This window comes from Capra hircus, unplaced genomic scaffold (assembly GCF_001704415.2).
Source record: "Capra hircus breed San Clemente unplaced genomic scaffold, ASM170441v1, whole genome shotgun sequence".
In the NCBI taxonomy this organism is placed as follows: domain Eukaryota; kingdom Metazoa; phylum Chordata; class Mammalia; order Artiodactyla; family Bovidae; genus Capra; species Capra hircus.
Window position 1 is genome coordinate 94,990 of NW_017190169.1, and position 18,675 is coordinate 113,664.

The 18,675-nt window shown below is 53.8% G+C and overlaps 1 protein-coding gene across 1 annotated transcript; it reads left to right on the top strand.

Moving 5' to 3' along the window:
- Positions 1-891: 891 nt before the first annotated feature.
- HAUS7 (HAUS augmin like complex subunit 7) lies at positions 892-17,598 on the top strand. Its single transcript, XM_018045200.1, has 10 exons — positions 892-1,026; positions 1,903-2,018; positions 5,999-6,066; positions 8,166-8,227; positions 10,822-10,920; positions 11,184-11,335; positions 11,439-11,533; positions 11,987-12,207; positions 13,170-13,284; positions 17,385-17,598. The coding sequence occupies exons 1-10, from the start codon at positions 919-921 to the stop codon at positions 17,453-17,455; spliced, it is 1,107 nt and encodes a 368-aa protein (XP_017900689.1). The 5' UTR covers positions 892-918; the 3' UTR covers positions 17,456-17,598.
- The last annotated feature ends 1,077 nt before the right edge of the window (positions 17,599-18,675 follow it).

Genomic DNA, 18,675 nt, shown 5'->3' on the forward strand with positions numbered 1-18,675 from the left:
CCACTCCCTGAGCATCAGCCACCCTCCATCTCCTTCGTACCTCATCTGATCAGCAGGTCCCTGGGATGTGGGCATTCTATGAGCTGGGGGTTTTGGAGGTGTGGCAGAGGACAGGCTGACAAATGTCATTTCAGACTCTTGAGTTTGAGGGGCCTGAGAGGTGCAAAGACATTTGTAAGTGGCCTGGGCACAAAGGAGACACAGAACCTTCCAGAAGGTCAAAGACAGACTGGAGGAGGGGTGGGTGAAAGGAGCATAATAATAGTAAACATGTACATAGTGCTTTTCACATGCCAGGTATTGCCCTGGGTATTTTATTGAAATTATTACCTCATTCCACCCTCATAGCAACCCAATGAGGTAAATGCTCTCAGTATCCACATTAGGTGCGTGCAAGGAAGCACAAAGAGGTTAGGTAACCTGCCCAAAGACACACAGCTTGGACCAGATTCGAATCCACAAAACCTCTAACTACAGCTGTGAGTGTGGGCAAACGGAAACAGAGACCCGCGCTGGAACGTGGGGACGCTGAAGTCCCAGTTCTGTCCCGTCACCCAGGTTCCCCCTTCATCTTTCCGCGGAGAAACCGCGGGAAGAGGGCAGGAGCGCCCTCTCCTGGAGAATGCTCTTCCTGCCGCGTCCTCCGCTCCGGGCCGGCTGGCTGGAGCCTAGCGCGAGAGCCTGGGACCGAGCGCTAGCCCCGGCTCCTCCCACTTTCCTCGAGGTCAGCCTCCTGGGCGCAGACGCTGCCCAATGGGAAGGCACGGTGGAGAGGGGGGGGCGGGATGCGTTTCTGCGCAATGCTCCGGCTACTGCGCAGGCGGGTAGGCGGGAGGGACATTAGACTCGTGATTGATTGGTAGCTGGGCCGGCCAGTCAGCCGGGGGCGTGGGCAGGGCGCGGTCTCGAGCGGGAAACATGGCCGAGTTGGGTCTTGGCTGTGGCTGCGCTGGCGGCGGCGGCTACGAGGATGAGAGTGACGACAGCTCGTTCCAGGCGGCCCTAGAGGTCTTCGCGAAGCTGAAGGTGCTGCGAGGCCCCGGGAGCTGCCCCGGGGCGGCGGGGTCTGGGCGGCGGGGTCTGGGCGGCGGGGCTGCAGCAGTCGGTGGCGCCTCTGCCGGGGGGAGGCTCGTAGGCCGTCCGTCTCCGCTCCCTGGGCGGCCCCTGGCTTTCACTTTGCTGTCTCCGTGGCCGGTGCCTAGGAGTTCAGGCGCCTGAACTTTAGTCCTGCGGATGCTTGAAGGCTTGGCGTGCGGCAGGAGTGCAGGGGCGGGCGGTGGGGGTATGGGGCTACAAAACCTGGCTTCTAGGAGGAGGTCGCAGGTCTGGGGGAGACAGATGGGCGGAGTGCATGCCTCCGGCTTTGAGTTTTCTGAAGTAAATGCCGGTGACAGCGGTGGTGAAGACACCCTCCCCGCGAGGTCAGGCGGCGGCCCCGGGGCTGTGACCCGCTCTCCCCTCATCCTCTCTCCTTTCCCCTCCGCGACACCTCTCCCCTCGCCCGCTCCCTCCCCCACCGTCCGCCGCCTCCCCCGCGTCCGTGATCGGCCCCATGGGCCCTCTCCTGGTTCCCTTTGCTCCACGGCAGATGTCGGAATCTCGCCATAACCCCTAGTTGCTACCAAGTCAAACTACCGCTTCTGCCTCGAGGGGGCCTCGGAAAAGGACGCGAAGTGGTGGGCACCTGAAGCTGCAGATGACGGGGACTGAACTCTGGGGCGTGATCAAGACCGCTACCCGTGGTCCATGGCCGGGAGTCTGTGTCACCTGCCTGGTGGCTGCTTGGCGGCTGGGAACGTGTGTGAATGGAGGTGCACTGAGAGCGTGATTACTGCTCTGCGTTTCAACCTTTCCCTGATGTTGCCTTTCTAAAATTTCCTGGCTTTCCCTTTCCTTGTTTAGGACCTCAACTGCCCCTTTCTTGACGGTCTTTATATCACAGAACCAAAGACCATTCAGGAACTGCTGTGTAGCCCCTCGAAGTACCGCTTGGAAATCTTGGAGTGGATGTGCACACGGTAACAACCTGCTTTCTTCCTCCCCCACTCTTGGAGTACACAGAGACCACTCAACCCACAGGGGAAGATGGGGTTTCTTCTTTATATGAGAAGGTGCCCACCGTCTTCAGTCACCTGCTTAGATAAGAAGTGAAGCCGTGCTCGGATCTGGGAAGAAAGTGCCCTGGAGAGCACTTCAGCTTGTCTCTTCACAGGCGTGCTGTAGCTGAGCTTGGCTTCTGAGCATTTTTCTGGCTGTAACTACTACTTTCAGAGCTGGCAGGGATCTGGGAAATGATGTACTTCAGACCTTTCATTTTCAGACTGAGAAGCTAATGTTCAGAGTGGAGTCAAGAACCAGCTGGGGTCTTACTACTGAGGAGTGGCAAGCCAGGGCCAAGACGCCATTTCCCAGTCCTTTGGGTCATGGTACCATTCCTCAGACACTGATGGTTGTCCACAAGGAACTGGGGGTGCAGAAGGCTGAGGCACCAATCCCAGTGCCTTTCCACCAGCAGCTCCCAGTACGCTGGAGAGCCAGACAGGACAGCAGGCCAAGACAAAGCCAACAGGCTGAGGGCTCTGGCAGGGGTGTGCTCAAGAGGCTATGAGTATCCAGGGTAAAGATGGACACGTTTTGCCCTGGGACCTGGAGATTTTCTTTAAAAGGAGACAGGATGTGTGAGCCAGGTCTTTGAAGGCTGTATAGGATCCTGTATGTGTGCCACACAGGGACCTCGGCAGACTTGGCTTCCCTTGCACGGTGCCAGGCACACACAAACACACACACAGCTGCACCATGTGTCCAGCCACTAGCCTCAGGTCACAGTATGGTGTTGCACATACTTGAGATGTGCTCTAGGGTCTGAGATGACAAGCGGGCACACAGACACATGCTCACCTGGGGTACCATTCCTCAGACACTGATGGGGGTCTCAAAGGAACTGGGGGTGCAGAAGGCTCAGGCACCAGTCCCAGTGTTGGGCACACCTCTGTTGTCTGAGTACTGGAATGTTGGCATGGAGGAGGTCGCGTTTGATCTGGGAACAGGTCATGGTGGACACTGGTTTCCATAGGAGTGAGGAGTCAAGGTGTGGGAGAGAGAACCAGGCAGCAGTGGCTTGAATGGCAGAAAGAATCTGGGACCAGGGGAGTGACATGTGAAATTGGCATTTTTGGCAGGGTGACTTGGGAGTTCTGTGGCAGATGGGTTTGGAGGGGAGAGGCTAGAGGCAGGTAAAAGACTGGAGCCTGGCTTGGAATGGCAGTGGCTCATGTGACAAGCACTGTTGGTCCTGGAAGGACTAGTGCCTGGTCCAGGAACCTGGGATAGAACTGAGGATGGCCTGGGCTAGTTTGGAGATCTTGAACACAGGAAGGGGGCCAAAGTCAGGCCTTAGAGAGGCTCTTGTGGGAGGGAGCCCAAAGTTGCATGGGGACCAGGTCCCTCAGCTGGCCAGAGAGGTGATGGATGAGAGTCTGGCTGAGGCCCTCAGATGCTTTTAGTGCTTTTTTAAATACAAGAAACAATCCTTTTAAGAAGCAACCAAAGAATGTCCAATTGATTTTTATGATCCCAAGCTGGCAGAAGTGCTGTAGGCCTCTTGATGGCCAAAGAGTATTTCAGAGTCCAGTTTCTCCCAATTTCGTCTTGGCTTGTTTGCACACGGCTTCACCATTTCAGCCTCGTTTAGGTCCACCTGTTCACCTTCCTCTGGGTAGAACCTGGGAACTGCATGCAGCATTGACTGGGGGTGGGGTTGGGCATGGTGGTCTTGGTGGCTCGTATGCCAAGCTGGCCCTCAGCATGGGCAAGGCAGAGCCACAGGGTCCCTGGATCACTGAGTTCAACTCTTGTGGGTTTCCTTGGTGCCTGAGGAGCTTTATTTGCTTTCGAGGCCTTGAGCACCGTTAGCTTCTGCCCTGTTCCCTGCTGCTTCAGGAAAAGCAATGTTAATGAAAGTCCTTTCCGAGTGAGGTCACCTAGGCTTTTGGGAATTTATTCTTGAGTGTGTTGAAGTGGTTTGCTGTGGTCCAGCCTAATGGATCAGTGAGGGCTCCCTGCTCTCTGGCGCTTTGTGAGTGGGAATGTTGCCTGGCAACCAGGCCCAGGGCCAGCCTCCCAGCTTTACACATGGTGGCACTTCCCTCTTCTGGCCCAGCCCTTTTTGACAGAAAGAATGGGTGCCTTAATGAGTAATTTAAGACAGGTGGCACAGCTGAGGCTGTTGTCCCGCTCCCTCTTCGCTGCAGTCCTGTGGTGGGGGGTGGGGTGTCAGGGTGGCCCCACTAGCTCCCAGGGCCCCCCCAGCCTAGTTGGGACAGGTATGGCCGCAGGGAAAGAACCGTGAGCCTTTTCCACTGAACACCTGCACCGTCCTTTCCCACCATGATGATGAGAAAGTCAGCAGGTCCCCAGGGTGAGGCCTGGGCCCCGACCCTGCTAGAACTAGGCGGCTCCCTGGCCAGCAGCTGGAGCGCCCTTCACATGGCCTGACTGCTACGCCATGCCTGGACCTTGGGGCTGGGGTTGCCATGCTCAGACTGTGCCCCCTCATGGAGAGGACCCAGTGGGAGACTTGGGCTGTGTGTCACTTGTGACGCCTGCCGTTGTATTGCATGTGGTCTGTGTCTGGAAAGTTCTGCCCATCAGCTTGGTATCTTCTTTTTAAAAATTACTTATTTTAATTGGAGGTTAATTGCTTTACAATGTTGAAGTGGTTTTTGCCATACATTGACATGAATCAGCCACGGGTGTACATCCTGAACCCCCATCCTGAACCCCTCCTCCCACCTCCCTCCCCATCCCATTCCTCAGGGTCATTGCAGTACACCAGCTTTGAGTGCCCTGTCTCATGCATTGAACTTGGACTGGTGATCTATTTCACATATAGTAATAGACATGTTTCAGTGGTATTCTCTCAAATTATCCCACCCTTCACCTTGCCATCTTAAGGCAAGATGCTTACCAGTGGCCACTCTCCTGTTATCTGTGTGGTATTGTCAAGGCTGGGGCTCCACCAGGCCAAGGGGACAAGTGGAATGGCTGTTTCCCCGCCTGGGAGGCTGGGACTGTGATCCCACAGCCCACCATGCTAGGAGCCCTCAAATGGCTCAGAGCTGTGACCTTGGGTAGCGTCATTGCCTGTTGACTTATGTTAGTTTAAGAACAGAAAACGCCCCTCTGTTGAAAGAGATAGGCATGGACCTTTACTCATGGATTAGTCTGTGACAAGAGGCTGTGGTCATTCATTCGTAATGCTTACCAGCCACCTCTTCAGTGCTGGCTGCTGTGTTTGTTAGGGCCAAGAAGTACCCAGCAGAAAGTTGGCTCCTGGCCTTGGTGAGCCCAAAGTCTGGGAGGTGAGAGCCCAGCGGAAGGACTGTGTCCAGGACTTGCAGTGATGGAGGAATGCCATCGTGGCTGCAGGAGGGTCCAGCCTTCCCGCGGCTTCCCTGGGGCGGCAAATGTCAGCCAGTGGTGGGCTTCGCCGGATCAGCTGGAGCCAACTCGGTGTGCTTGGCTTGGGTGGGAAGAAAGCCCTGCAGGTGGAGAAGGGCAGTCAGCCACATGCAAGGAGAGGGGCCCAGGCCCGGCCTGCAAGGATGCCAGACCAGGGAGGTCCTTTTTGCATATTCTCCAAACAGACCTGCACCGAGATTGCAAGCAAAGCCAGCCCCTGGGTTCCTCTTGGAAAGGTGTCAGAGCTCTGAGGAATTCAGTTTTCTTTCCTCTTGGGCAGTCCTTTCATGTTTTTATTGTGAAAATTTTAATGTCAGTACTCAAATTCACGTTTCCAAGGTGAACTTTCAGAAATAGTTTGGTTTTGTGTTTCGCTGATAATTTATGGAGTTGAAATCACATAAGATTATCCATTTTCAGGTGAGTTTTCCAGTGCCATTTAGCACCTGGATATGAAGATTCCCTTTTGAGAGCATCTGTAAGGAGAGGTGTGAGGGCCTCCTGCAGCCCACTCAGGCCTTTTGCTCTTTGCTTGCAGGGTCTGTCCCTCCTGGCTCGACAGGTTCAGCTCGCTGAAGGGGGTGTCAGCCGAAGTGAAGATCCAAGGTGGGTCTCCTCCGTTACAGGAATTTTGTGTTGAATGGTGGATTCTGGCCATTCTAACCTGGTGCATGGCCTCCTTAGCAGATTGGTAGATTGCACAGTGGACTGGTGTTTTCAGTGGTTGTCCCCAGAGCCTTCTGGGATCTGCCCTCCCTTGTGTCTGTGAAGGAGACCCCGCCAGCCCATCCACTAGGGTGCTGAGGGGCAGAGACAACCATTCTTGCTGATGCCACCAGTGATCAGGCTGCGTTGTGCTTGGGTGTGTGTGCGTGCCTATGACATGAGGCATTCCTGGGCAGGTCTCTATGGGGGCTTATCTCGGAACTGCTTCTTTTCAATCCATTTTTGGCAGAAACTGCCCTTAAGCCAGCAACGAGCACTAGGGAAAGGGGAGCAAATTGCAGTCCTGAAGGCGCTGGCTTGCTCTTCACCCACACAGCAGTGTTTCTGAAGGTCCATCCTTCTGTGAGTCTGTGTTTGCCTCACCCCTGGCCCAGGGTGGGTGAGCCGGACCCCAGATTCCTGATCCGTGCCCCTGCTGGCCCTGCCACATTAGTTATCTGGGGCCTGTCCCGAGGCTGACACAGGTTGTGTCTTGGAGCCCATGGAGGCTGGGCCAGCCTGGTCCGCGGATCACAAGTGAATCCTTGAACATGCATGCACAGGTACCTACCATGGTGTTACCATTCCTAGCCTCAGTTTCCTCTTCGGTAACATGTGGGTGAGCAGCTCAGCCTGGCCCACCCTGTGGGGGTGGGGCCTGGGTGGCAGAGCAGGTGCTTGAGTGAGTGCTTGAGGAAGAGTGTAATTGGGAGAAACTGTGACACGCGGAAGAGGGATTAGAAGTCACCCGTTCACATTTAAGGAGCACCCGCTCTGCACCCAGCACTGCTCTTGAGGAGCTTACTTGCTAGCTAGGAGACAGGTGATAGCACAGTAGGTGGTGACGTTTCTCAGGGTATCAAATGCTGAGAAGCACCATAAACAAAGATAGGTGAAGGCAGGGTGGTGCTCCGGTGGGCTGGGAGAAGGGTGGCACTATTGACATAAGATGGCTGGGGAAGGTCTCCCCTTTTAAATAACAAGAGTCACATGGGAAGGAAGGAAGTGAGGCAGGCAGATCTCAGGAAGAATAGTGTTTGGGGTGAGAGAAGAACAAGCACCCAGGCAGGAGGTAGGAACAGCCAGGAGGCCAGGGTGGCTGCGGTAGAGGGCAGAGCAAAGGGCCAGGGCTGGGGCGAGGTCCGAGGGGCGACAGCGCCAGACCAGGCCAGGGCTGGTGGACTGCAGAAGGACGTGGGCCTGTATTCCAAGAAGGGCCGTGTAATCCTTACTGTGGGCTTAACAGGGAGGGTCCCTGGCCTGCTGTGCTGAGATGGATGTGGGATGCTGGAAGAGGAGAATGCTGCCCAGATCCTGGATTTCTAGTGAAGGGACCATTTGCTGGACTTGATGAGACTCAGATGTAGGCATTTGCAGGGATTTGGGGTCAGGGGCTGCAGGGCTGGGTGGGATGTAGAGCTCGCACTGGCCCTCGGCTTTGTGGCTCCAAGTCGTAGCCTACCAGCTGGTTCCTCAGAAAATGCCCAGGGTTCCCTGGAAGACATGGCCGAGGATTCCTTACACCCCACAGGGCCTCAGTTTCCTAATCTGTGAAATGGAAGAGTAGCCACCTGCTAGGGTTGCCTGCAAGAGGAAGGGGTCTGATGGCGTGAAGGGTCTGTATGAAACTGACAAGTGTGAGATGGTTCCTTGTGCTGTGGCTTGCTGAGGTGTCTGAAAGGGTGGTATGCGGCATCTTTGGAAGGTGCCCTGGCCTCTGTGGGCTCCTCAGGCAGCTGGCGGGCTTCTGCTGGAAGCCATCATTCCCTGTATGGAAGAGCACTGAATGCAACCTCTCATCGTAGGTGAGGAACCTAGCCCCCAGAGAACGGCAGTGACCAGGTGTAGGGCACATAGCAGGAGGCCATGCTGGCACCCCAGGGTGTCCGCCACCTGCCTCCTTGTTGACCTCCTTTAGCAGGGAAGCACTTGGCTAGGGTGCCTGGCCTCCCCCTCTTTGGGTGGCTGTCTGTGGTAACTGGACCCTTGTGTTCCAGCAGAGATGGTGAAACTGGGCCATGAACTGATGTTGTGTGGGCTGGATGACCAGGAGCTCCTGAAGGTAAGAGAGAGCCCCCCGTCCCTGTGGGCAGGGGCCCTCCATGATGCTGGGGTGATTCTGGGAAGGCTCCTTCCCTAGGAGCCAGCATCCTTAGCCCCTGGGGCAGGAACCCATAGGATTCCTTTGGGTGGACCCCTGCCATTCCTAGGACAAGGTGAGGGGCTGGTTGAGGAGGTCGAGGAGGCTTTCTGGCTTACATGCCAGTAACTGTCATGCCCTTCCTCTCCCAGACAGCAGGTCCTTGTCATATGCCATCTCCCTGGGAAGGTGACAAGCAGCTCTCTCAAGGTTACTCTGTAACAGAGCCTGGCCTCTTGAACCCAACATTCTGGCTTCTGAGCCCATGTACTTTCCTCCATGTGTTGCCTTTCCATACAAAGGCAGCCACCCTTAAACCTACTCTGAAACCCTGCCACCTCCTCTTAAAATTTAAGAAGCATACTTGAAATAATTATTTCCATGTTTTGGCTCTTAAAAATAACAATGCTCCTACTGTGCCTTATACATTTTTGACAGAAGACATGTTTCCAGTTCTCTTCAGTATATATGAATAGCTAGGAGTGGAATTACCTAACTTTCAGAATTCTTTGAATATGTTAAACTTTTCAGGGAACCCCAAAGTGTTTTCCAAAGTGGCTGTACCATTTCACATTCTCACCAGCATTGTGTGAGGGTTCCAGTTTCTCACATCATCACCAACACTTGTTATTTTTCATCTTTTTGATACAAGCCATCCTGGTGGGTGTGAAGAGCTCACTGTGGTTTTGATTTGCATTTCCCTGATGACTAATGGTGTTGAACATCTTTTCATGTGCCTATTAGTCATTTGTGTGTCTTCTTTGGAGTAATGTCTCTATTTCAGTTCTTTTGCCCACTTTTTAATTGGGTTGTCTTTTTATTTTTGAGATGTAAGAATTCTTTATATATTCTGGATACAAGTCACATCAGATATTTGATTTATAAATATGTTCTCCCATTCTGTGGATTGTCTTTTCACTTTCTAGATGTGTCCTTTGGAGTTCAAAAGTTTTGAGCTTTGTTGAGAAAGAGTTTTGTATTTTTAGCTCTTATATTTAGATCTTTGACCCATTTTGAGTTAGTTTTATGTATGGGTGTAACGTGTATATCCAGCTTCCTTCTTTTGTATGTGGCTGTCCAGTTTTTCCAGTTAATCAACCACTTATTGAAAATACCATTCTTTATTGAAAAGACCATTCTTTCCTCATTGGACTGTTTGGGCATCTTTGTTGAAAATCGATGAATGTAAAAGTGAGGCTTTATTTCTGGATTCTCCATTCTATTCCACTGATCTGTATGCCTGTCCTTATGCCAGTACCAGAAAGCCTTGATGACTATAGCTTTGCAGTAAATTGTGAACATGACAGTCCTCCAACTTTGCTCTTTTTCAGATTGTTTTGATTTTGAGGGGTACCTTGGATTTCCATATGAATTTTAGAATCAGTTTGTCAGTTTGTGCAAAACTGAGCTTTTAATGGAGATTGTGTTGAATCTGTAGATCACTTTGGCGAGTATTACCATCACCCCTAATAAGTCTTTCTATCGTTGGACATGGGCTGTTGTTCCATGTAGTTCGGTTTTCTTCAGTTTCTCTTGGAGACGTTTTGTAGCTTTCAGCGTATAGGCTGTGAGGGGCAGCTTACCCTTTCCTGGGCTGGTGGAGCTCCTGGAGCCCGTCTGCTGTGGAGGGGCTGGCGTGCAGCCTGGGCCACCGGTCAAGGCTTTGTGAGATCTTGAGTGACACTTGGTCTCATGTTTCTGCCCAGGCTTTCCTCCATCTAGACAGTGTCCCACACCTCATCTCCTTCTCGCAGGGTGCCCTTTGGGTGTATCATTCTGGTTCAGTGTTGTTTGGGGCTGGTTGGGAGAAGGAGGCAACACGAGGTAGTGATGCCCCAGTGGCAGGCCAGGGGGGCATGGAGGTGGAGATGCCAGGAGCTTGCAGAGGCACCGGCCCTGTCCCTGTGGCTGCGTAGGTGGGAGCCAGGCTCGCAGGGAGTGCTAGGCATCTGCAACCATGATGCTTGTGGACAGGAACTGAGCTGCAAACAAAAGAGCAGACTGTGACCCTGTCCCCCAGTCTGCTGCCTCCCCGGGGCTGCCTGGGCCCCCTCGGCCCTCCCCTTCTCAGCCCACCCTAAAAGCTGCTGCTCACAGGGCTCTTGGAGCAGGCTGTGTTTACAGCCTGTATTCACACAGGCTCTCCCAGATTAAATTTGCATCATGGGGCTTGGTCTCGGGCCTCTCCCCCTTTTTGGAAGGAGTTGAGCTCTAAATTGGACTGCTCCTGGCCGGGCATCCCAGCTGCTTTTGGGGTGGGGGGCTGACTCAGCTGCTGCTCAGGGACTCTGGCTGTAAGGCTTGGCTGCTTGTCACCTATGGGGGAATGAGTCCCCGTTGGCCACAAATTAGCAGATGCGACGTGGCCACATCCACCGCCTGTCTTGTTGTGCCAGGGGCCCTGAGCCTGTCCACAAGCCTGCCACGTGGAAGCCTGGGGGGCTGCTGGCCCGTTGGGGCAGCAGGGGGCCCCTGGCACATTGGGCTAGTGAGTACATGTGCCCTTCCCTGCCCAGGGCCGGGCCTGTGCCCAGAAGCAGCTGCACTTCATGGACCAGCTGCTGGATGTGGTCCGCAGCCTGAGTGTCGGCCGGCTCCAGCTGCCCCAGGTAAAGGTTGGCACAGGCCCTGCCCGAATTGGCCGCCAGGCGCCCTTGCTCCTCCAAGCCCCCTGGGCACATCTTCCCAGGAGGAACCCCCCATGCTCCATCCCAGGGGAATGCAGGCTCACCCCACCGAGGATGGATACCTGGGCTGTCCCTGCAGGTGGGCAGGCTCTCAGAGACTGGAGGAGATGCCTTCTCCTGGCCCCTTAGCTAGTCTTGGCTGGTCTCTGGCATTGACAGCGTGGCCCTGGGGCTGCCTTTGCAGTGCAGAGGAGCGCTTCGAGGACACCAGGGAGAAGACCGAGGGGTTGCTGGGGGAGCTCTTCTCCAGCTCTTGCCTGCAGATGCTCCTGAGACCCAAGTGTGAACCATGGCCTGTGGACGTGCAGCCCCTTCTTGACAAGCAGAGCGATGACAGGCAGGGGTAGGTTGCCTGTTGGCTGGGACGGAGCCTCCTGTGCATGGTCCACAGGTGCCCCGATGCCCATGATGGCACCAGGCAGAAGTGACCCCTTGTCTCCCTGCAGGGCCAGCCCCTTGGTCAAGTCGGAGGAGAAGAAGATGGCAGAACTGGCCCGGCAGCTGCAGGAGAGTGCCTCAAAGCTTCAGGCACTCCGGGTGGGAGGTGAGGCGCTGGCTGTGGGGGTGCTGCATGGGGCCCCCGCCCATGTCCCAAAGCCTCAGACAGCCCTGTCTCTCCGACGACCGTGTCAGGAGCCCTGAGTGAGGTGGCACACATGCCAAACGGCCCAGCTTCTCGAATGTGATGGCTGGAGAGGGGAGGCTTTTCCAGGAGTGGAAAGGACTGGCTTTGGGGAGGAGCCCTATGCCAGGCCTGGCACTCTGGGCTTTTCCTGGGCTTTCTCCTGCTACCTTCCCTGCAGCCCTGGACCTTTCCTCATTGCCACTAAGGTCCTCAGGAGGACGTTGAGGTCCCTGCAGGCCTCCGGTCTTCCATTCATCTCCCGGTTTGTGGAAGCATGGAGTGGGCCAGCAGACCCCACTTCTCCAAGGGGGCTTAGGGCCCTGCCTGGTGCCCCATGGCAGGCGGGACAGCCTCCACCCCTGACTTTGCAGTGCTTTGCACAGCAAGGAGCCGCTCTGGGCAGTGCCCGTGCCAGCACCCTGGACCAGAAGCTGCGCCTGGTCATCTCTGACTTTCATCAGCTCGTCATTGCTTTCCTGCAAGTCTATGATGGCGAGCTGGGCGAGTACTGCCAGCGCCCAGGCCCCTACCTCCACCCATGCGGCCCCATCGTCCAGGCCGTGTATCAGACCCTGACATCGTGCAGCCAAGTAAGCATCGCCCTTCCCCTGGCCCCTCCCAGGGGCTACTGTACCCCCAGCGAGGCACCTGAGGGTGGGGACTGGCTGATCTCCGGGCTCCAGGCTTAAGGCTGAAACTTAAAGGCAGGTTGGGGCTATAGAGGGGAGGAGGGGTGCTGGGGATGTCCCACTGTGGGTCCCCCTGCCCTTCAGGAGGGTGCCCACCAAGCCACAAACCGCAGGCACAGAAGAGGTGTGTGTGTTGTTTGCACTGGGCCCCAGCTGATCGTGGGAGACTCTCATCCCAGCCTACAGCTTCTGTCCGGTGTTGGCCTCAGCCTATCTGCCACAAAAGGCTCAAGCATTTCACGGTTTGTTTTTCCTTGCGTGGCCCAGAGCGGTGCCAGACAGACAGACGGATGCTTGACCGTCTTGGCCCTTGACCCCAGTTCGGACAGGCAAGAAAAGGCAGCCTCACACGGCTGAGCTGATGGCCTCAGCATTGACTCCGCTCTCCGGAGCCCAGACTGCTAGCTTTGGTTATGATTATGTGCACACTTGCCACACATGACACTCTGCCGACTCAGGGCTCTCATGGTGCTGGCCTTGGCGTTCTCACAAGAAAGCTCCCAGACTTCCGAACCTCTGACCAGCTTGTTCTTTGCTATTCTATAGCAGGCTGAGTTAGGGCACAGTCCTTGCCCATCAGAAAGGCCCTTTGACTTTGGGACATTGACTTTTGCACTGTCCATCTGTCACCTCTACCCTGGCTTTGTGTGGCCTCAGTGTGGGGTGGGATCCAAGATAGTGTGGTGTCCCTGCAGGGCCAGGAGGAAGGGAGTTACACTGGGGAGCTCTGGTGGGTGACTGTCCTTGCAGCTGGAGGCAGGTGTTCAGTGTCCACCAGGGCGGGGAGCAGGAGACGCCTCCTGTGGGTCAGACCGCTGGCATTCCAAGCCTACACGTCCCCACCCTCTGTTCCTCTGTTGAAGCTGTTGAAGGCAGCCGTGGAAGTCACTAGCACCTCGGTGAAAGCCATGCAGATGGCGAACCAGCAGCATGACGAGCAGATATGCTGGGGCAACAACAGCTCTGTCATGAGTCTAGGTATGTGGTCACCCCTTGCTGTGTCTGTGGCCACCCAATTGGTGGTCAGGGCCATCTTAGGGCACCTCGGCCTGCATTTGGGACTGGTCCATCCCTCTTCTCTTCTTTTTATGACGCTTAAGGTTTTCTTTCCCTTAAAAAATGCCTTTTGACAGAAAAGAAAACCATGAATGGTAGAAAATGGGGATTCTCTAAAGCTGTGCAGAAGGAAACTGAAAGCACTGCATAACGCAGTGGCCAGAGGCAGTCTGTTCATGTTTTGGTCTGTTTCCCTCTGTTCTGTTTCCTCTCATCATTTTTAAAAAATTAATTAATTTATTTTAATTGGAGGCTAATTACTTTACAGTATTGTAGTGGTTTTTGCCATACATTGACATGAATCAGCCATGGGTGTACAGCTCTCATCATTTTTATTTCTTTGTATAAGTTGAATCTAATCACATCATGCTACGCTATTATATTCTTTCCCTTGGACCTCATTTTAAGCATTGACCCAGGTTCTCAAAGTCATATTTCCAATGGTCAGACACTTCCTTTCAGAGCTAAAATTTGCTCAACATTTTCTACTACTGAGCCTGTAGGTCACTTTCGATTATTTATTGTTATACTGTTCCAGCATTTACAATACTGACAGATGGGAATAATTCAAGGTTTTGTTCTTGGATAATGCTTTGGGTACATACTGGTTATATGTATATTGTGGGACAGTATTTGTTGTTTCAAAACTTGGTTACAGTGACATGAGGAAATGCATACTGTATAGTATTAAAAGGAAAATGCAGGTTGAAAATGAAATATACAGTATGATCTTACTTCTCTAAAGGGAAAAAGTGCAGAGGAATCCATTGTGGGAGTTGAGTTACCACATGGATGTTGATTTTCTCTCTGTGAGTCAGAGGTGGATTCAGATTGGTTTGTTATTCAGTCGCTAAGTTGAGTCAACTCCATGGACTGCAGCATGCTAGGTTTCTGTCTTCACCATCTCCCAGAGCTTGCTCAAACTCTTATCCATTGAGTCGATGATGCCATCCAAGCATCTGATCGTCTGTAACCCCCTTCTCCTCCTGCCTTCAATCTTTCCCAGGATCAGGGTCTTTTCTAATGAGTTGGGTCTTTTCTAATGAGTTGGCTCTTTGCACCAGGTAGCAAAAGTATGGGAGCTTCAGCGTCAGTCATTCCAATGAGTATTTCCTTTAGGATGGACTGGTTGGATCTCCTTGCAGTCCAAGGGACTCTCAAGAGTCTTCTTCAACATCATGGTTCAAAACCATCAATTCTTTGGCGCTCAGCTTTCTCTATAGTCCAACTCTCACATCCATATGTGACTACTGGAAAAACCATAGCTTTGACTAGACAGACCTTTGTTGGCAAAGTAATGTCTCTGCTTTTTAATATGCTGTCTAGGTTGGTCATAGGTTTTCTTCCAAGGAGCAAGCATATTTAATTTCATGGCTGCAGTCACCATCTGCAGTGATTTTGGAGCCCAAGTATAAACTTGTCAAGAAAGTAAATTGTGTCAAGTTTCCATTGTTTCCCCATCTATTTGCCATGAAGTGATGGGACCAGATGCCATGATCTTAGTTTTTTGAATGTTGAGCTCTAAGCCAACTTTTTCACTCTCCTCTTTTACTTTCATCAAGAGGCTCTTTAGTTCTTCTTCACTTTCTGCCATAAAGGTGGTATCATCTGCATATCTGAGGTTATTGGTATTTCTCCCGGCAATCTTGATTCTAGCTTGTGCTTCATCCAGCCCTGCATTTTGCATGATGTACTCTGCATATATAGTTAAATAAGCAGGGTGACAATATACAATCTTGACGTACTCCTTTCCCTATTTGGAACCAGTCTGTTGTTCCATGTTGGGTTCTAACTGTTGCTTCTTGACCTGCATGCAGATTTCTCAGGAGGCAGGTATGGTGGTCTAGTATTCTCGTCTCTTGAAGAATTTTACAGTTTGTTGTGATCGTTTACTTTGTTTCCTGTTTCTTTATCCTGTTCTGCAGCCTTCACATATTCTGCAGTGAGCATGTATCACTCAGGGAATTGCCCTCTGATTGTCAACCTTTAAGAAAGGTCACAGTGAACTCGTTTCAACAGTTGAGGTTCCACGTGAGGTTCTGCCATCGTGGCAATGAGGCCAGCTCCTCCCATTTGTGGGGCCACCTTTGCTGCTTCTCACCTTCCTGCTATTGGGTAAGGTGAAAATTGTGTCTGCATTTAATTTTAAACTTTGTTTCTGGGTAAGTTTCTTCTTCTTATGGAAAATACACTCAGAGAAGGTTTTTCGTTGTTGTTGTCTTTTGTTATAAGAAAAAAGCAGCTTTAGGGAGGAGTCTTAACTCAGGGTTAGACAAGTGAAAAGTTGCCTCTGTCCCCTGGGCTGTGGCAAGCCCCCTTCAGTCCATTGCTACTGACTTTAAAGCAGATAGTTGTGTGACCACAGACCAGGCTAAGAGATGGAACATGCCTTGCACACTAGCGACTCCATCAGCCACTTCCCTGCCTGCAGCTGAGTGCTGGCCTGGCTTGGTGAGGATTCTCTCCCGGTGCCTGCACCTCCCAAGTGAGGGTCTGTGATTGCTCATGTTCATTGACATATAATGGAGGCCTTGGCGTAGTCTCTTCCGTCTTCTGTTCTCAGATCTGTCTTGCCCTTTGGCTCTTTTGATAGTCTTGGTGTGGGGTCACTTTTGCGTTTCTCCCATTTGGAGTTGTATGAGCTACTTGGGGGTACTTCATGGTTTTCCTCCACACTCAGCCAGATGGCTGACGACGTTTCCTTCCTCCGCACCTCTGTTGGTCTTGCCTTAAGGTCAAGTAGAGTCACGGGCTCAGGGACTTTGCAGGTCTCTTCCAGACACCCGCACGGCCCCAGACACTCGTGTGGGCTTCCATATTCCCAGGACCTTTGCAGCTTTTCAGAGCCCTCGTGGGCCTCTCCTGCCCTGTTGTCTCCTTCTGCACTTGCTGCTTTGTCTGTGTTTGCTCCAGCCCTTTTCCATCGCCAGAGGCAATGGTCATTCAGAGAAGAGAACTTTCCAGCCAACTTGAATGAACATACTCAGCATCTTGTCCACACATACTGAGGAAACTGGAAAGAACCAGCAAGGAGAAATGCAAGCAGACACTCTTAGGCGTTAAGCATGGTTGTCAAAGTCTTCAGAAACAATCCATGGAGAGAGTTAGGCAGATCTTGAGTAGAAAACATCTTGAGATAAACAAGGGCAAAGAAAAACAGCGCAGAGATGGGCTGAGATCTCTGACGCTGAGAAAAGAAGGAAGGAGGAGGGAGGCGGTTGCAGAGTTGAGGGCTGAGTCCAGACCAGAGGGAGCCCCAGGACTCACTCCAGACCTAGCCTCCCATAATCCACGGTAGCAGGGATGCAGTGTTGGGGGCCCAGGCTTCCAGAGACAGCACAGCTTGGCCTAACCCTGAGTCAAGAGAAGGCCACGTAGCACTGAGGGCCTGGGACAGAGGGGCGACATGTGAGCTAAGGTATATGCCCAGATCTGGGGGAGCCTAGGAGCAGGACTGGGGCATCTGGAGATTGGGAGAATCTGAGGACTTAGTAAAGGGAGATGACACCCCTGAATCCTATCTATATGTAAGAGAAATGTGAGCGCCCTCAGAGGGAGTGGTGATGGTGAGTGGGAAGGCTCGTTGGGGCCAGGCCTGTCTCTTCTCTGTGAGATGCCACCCAGCCATCACCCCAAGGCTCACCCTGTGGTGCCCAAGCTTCGCACGCACTCTTGGGATGGGCAGAACCGAACACCACTTGCCAACCTTATGGGAGGGCAGAGGACGGGCCGGGGAGGCGAGCTCCTGGAGGATGGACTCGGACAAGCAAGGAAGGGCTGATCAAAATCCATACAGCATTCGAATCATGAACCTCCCTGACTCCTGGGTTCTGTGGAGAGAGCCAGTCAAGCTGGTGAATCCCAGCCTGGGAACTCTGCCTGGGGCCCCCAGGGGATTCCATCAGAGCTCACCAGGCCCTGGCCCCTTGGGGGCTCCTGGCTCAGCCCATCGAGGGGTGCCCTGGGCCCAAGGACAGCTGGACTGACTGACCTTACTATTTTCCATTCTCTTTCATTGGCAGCAACCAAAATGGAAGAGCTAACCCAGCAGTATAAGACCTTCAGCAACTGTCTGCACAAAGGCCCGCAGTAGCCTGTGAGCAGTGAGCTCCACCCCGAAGAGCCGGGCAGCAGCAGTCAGTTCCCTTGCCGTGTAGACACGGCCTCTAGCTGCTCAGCACCTTCAGCTCTTTGGCGAGGGGTGGGGGTGTGGGGGCTGTGAGGGGAGGGTAATGTGGGGATGGTGGGGGGTGGAGGTGGGGATGGTGGGGGGTGGAGGTAGGGTGGGGTGGGGCGGGTTTGGGCATTGTGAGCTGGGGCAAAAAGAAAGCCCAGGTTTTAAGAAGTTGCCTCCAGCCTGCTTTTTTGCTTCTGTGGCTCTGCCTGACTGCCTCCCTGCCCATCCTGCCTGCCCCACGTTCCAGTGCCCGTTGAGCCTTTTGGTGTCTTGTCACCACTCCTGGCTGAATGTGACCACGGCCCTCCCCCAGGCCCTGATCCGCTGCTTCTTGCCCCTGACCCTGGGCTGGCCTTGGGGGTGCTGGCACCCACTGCATCTGGGGTGTGGCCGGTGGGGGCGTGTGCTTCCTTCTCCTGCCTCCCCAGGCCACCCAGAACCAACGTGGGGAATTCTTGCTGGTGGCCTGACTAGTTGGGCCAGGAAGCAGCTGTTGGGGCTTTCCAGGGCCACCCAATATCTGCCTGAGCTGTGTCATAGCCATCTCCCACTTTGCAAGCCCAGGGACAGACACACCCGGTGGGGTCCCCTGCCCCCTCAGCTCAGCATCAGGCTGAAGCGCACTGGGGGAGGCCCCCCTCCCCTTCTAAGCATTTGGTTGCCAATCTCACTCGCACCTTCATTTCCCTGATTCTCCTGTGGCTGTTCCAGACCAGGAGGCTCCAGGGAGCTGGTCCCCTGCCATCAGCAGAGTTGGGAGCACAGGCAGATCCCTGGGCACTGGTGGTCCAGGTTTCCTGACAGCTTTACAGCCCAGGAGAATGGAGGGCCTGCTGTGGGCAGGCTGCCCCTGGCAACTCGGCTGCCTCCCTTCGCCCAGTGGGAGACCGGACTTGTGAGCACCCGCTGCCAGAGGCTGGCACGGCTTGCCCGGGGATGAGGTCCTGGGGATGGTGCCACCCGCTCTTCTGGAGCAGGGAGGGCCTTTTCTCTTACCTCCTACATTGACTGTGCCCTTCACCCTGGCCTGAGCCACTTGGGCCGGGCAGGACCTGGAGCCTCTGGCTCTCATGGCACTCGGTGGAGGGCTGCTCCCACCTGCCACACCTCCCTTGCTCCTCCCTGGCCCGCCTCCG

Excerpts from the sequence above, each read along its gene's own strand:
- HAUS7 (XM_018045200.1), top strand. The coding sequence starts at position 919 with ATGGCCGAGTTGGGTCTTGGCTGTGGCTGCGCTGGCGGCGGCGGCTAC. Across the intron at positions 8,228-10,821 it reads ATGACCAGGAGCTCCTGAAG|GGCCGGGCCTGTGCCCAGAA; the intron begins GTAAGAGAGAGC and ends TTCCCTGCCCAG. Across the intron at positions 10,921-11,183 it reads TCCAGCTGCCCCAGGTAAAG|GAGCGCTTCGAGGACACCAG; the intron begins GTTGGCACAGGC and ends TGCAGTGCAGAG.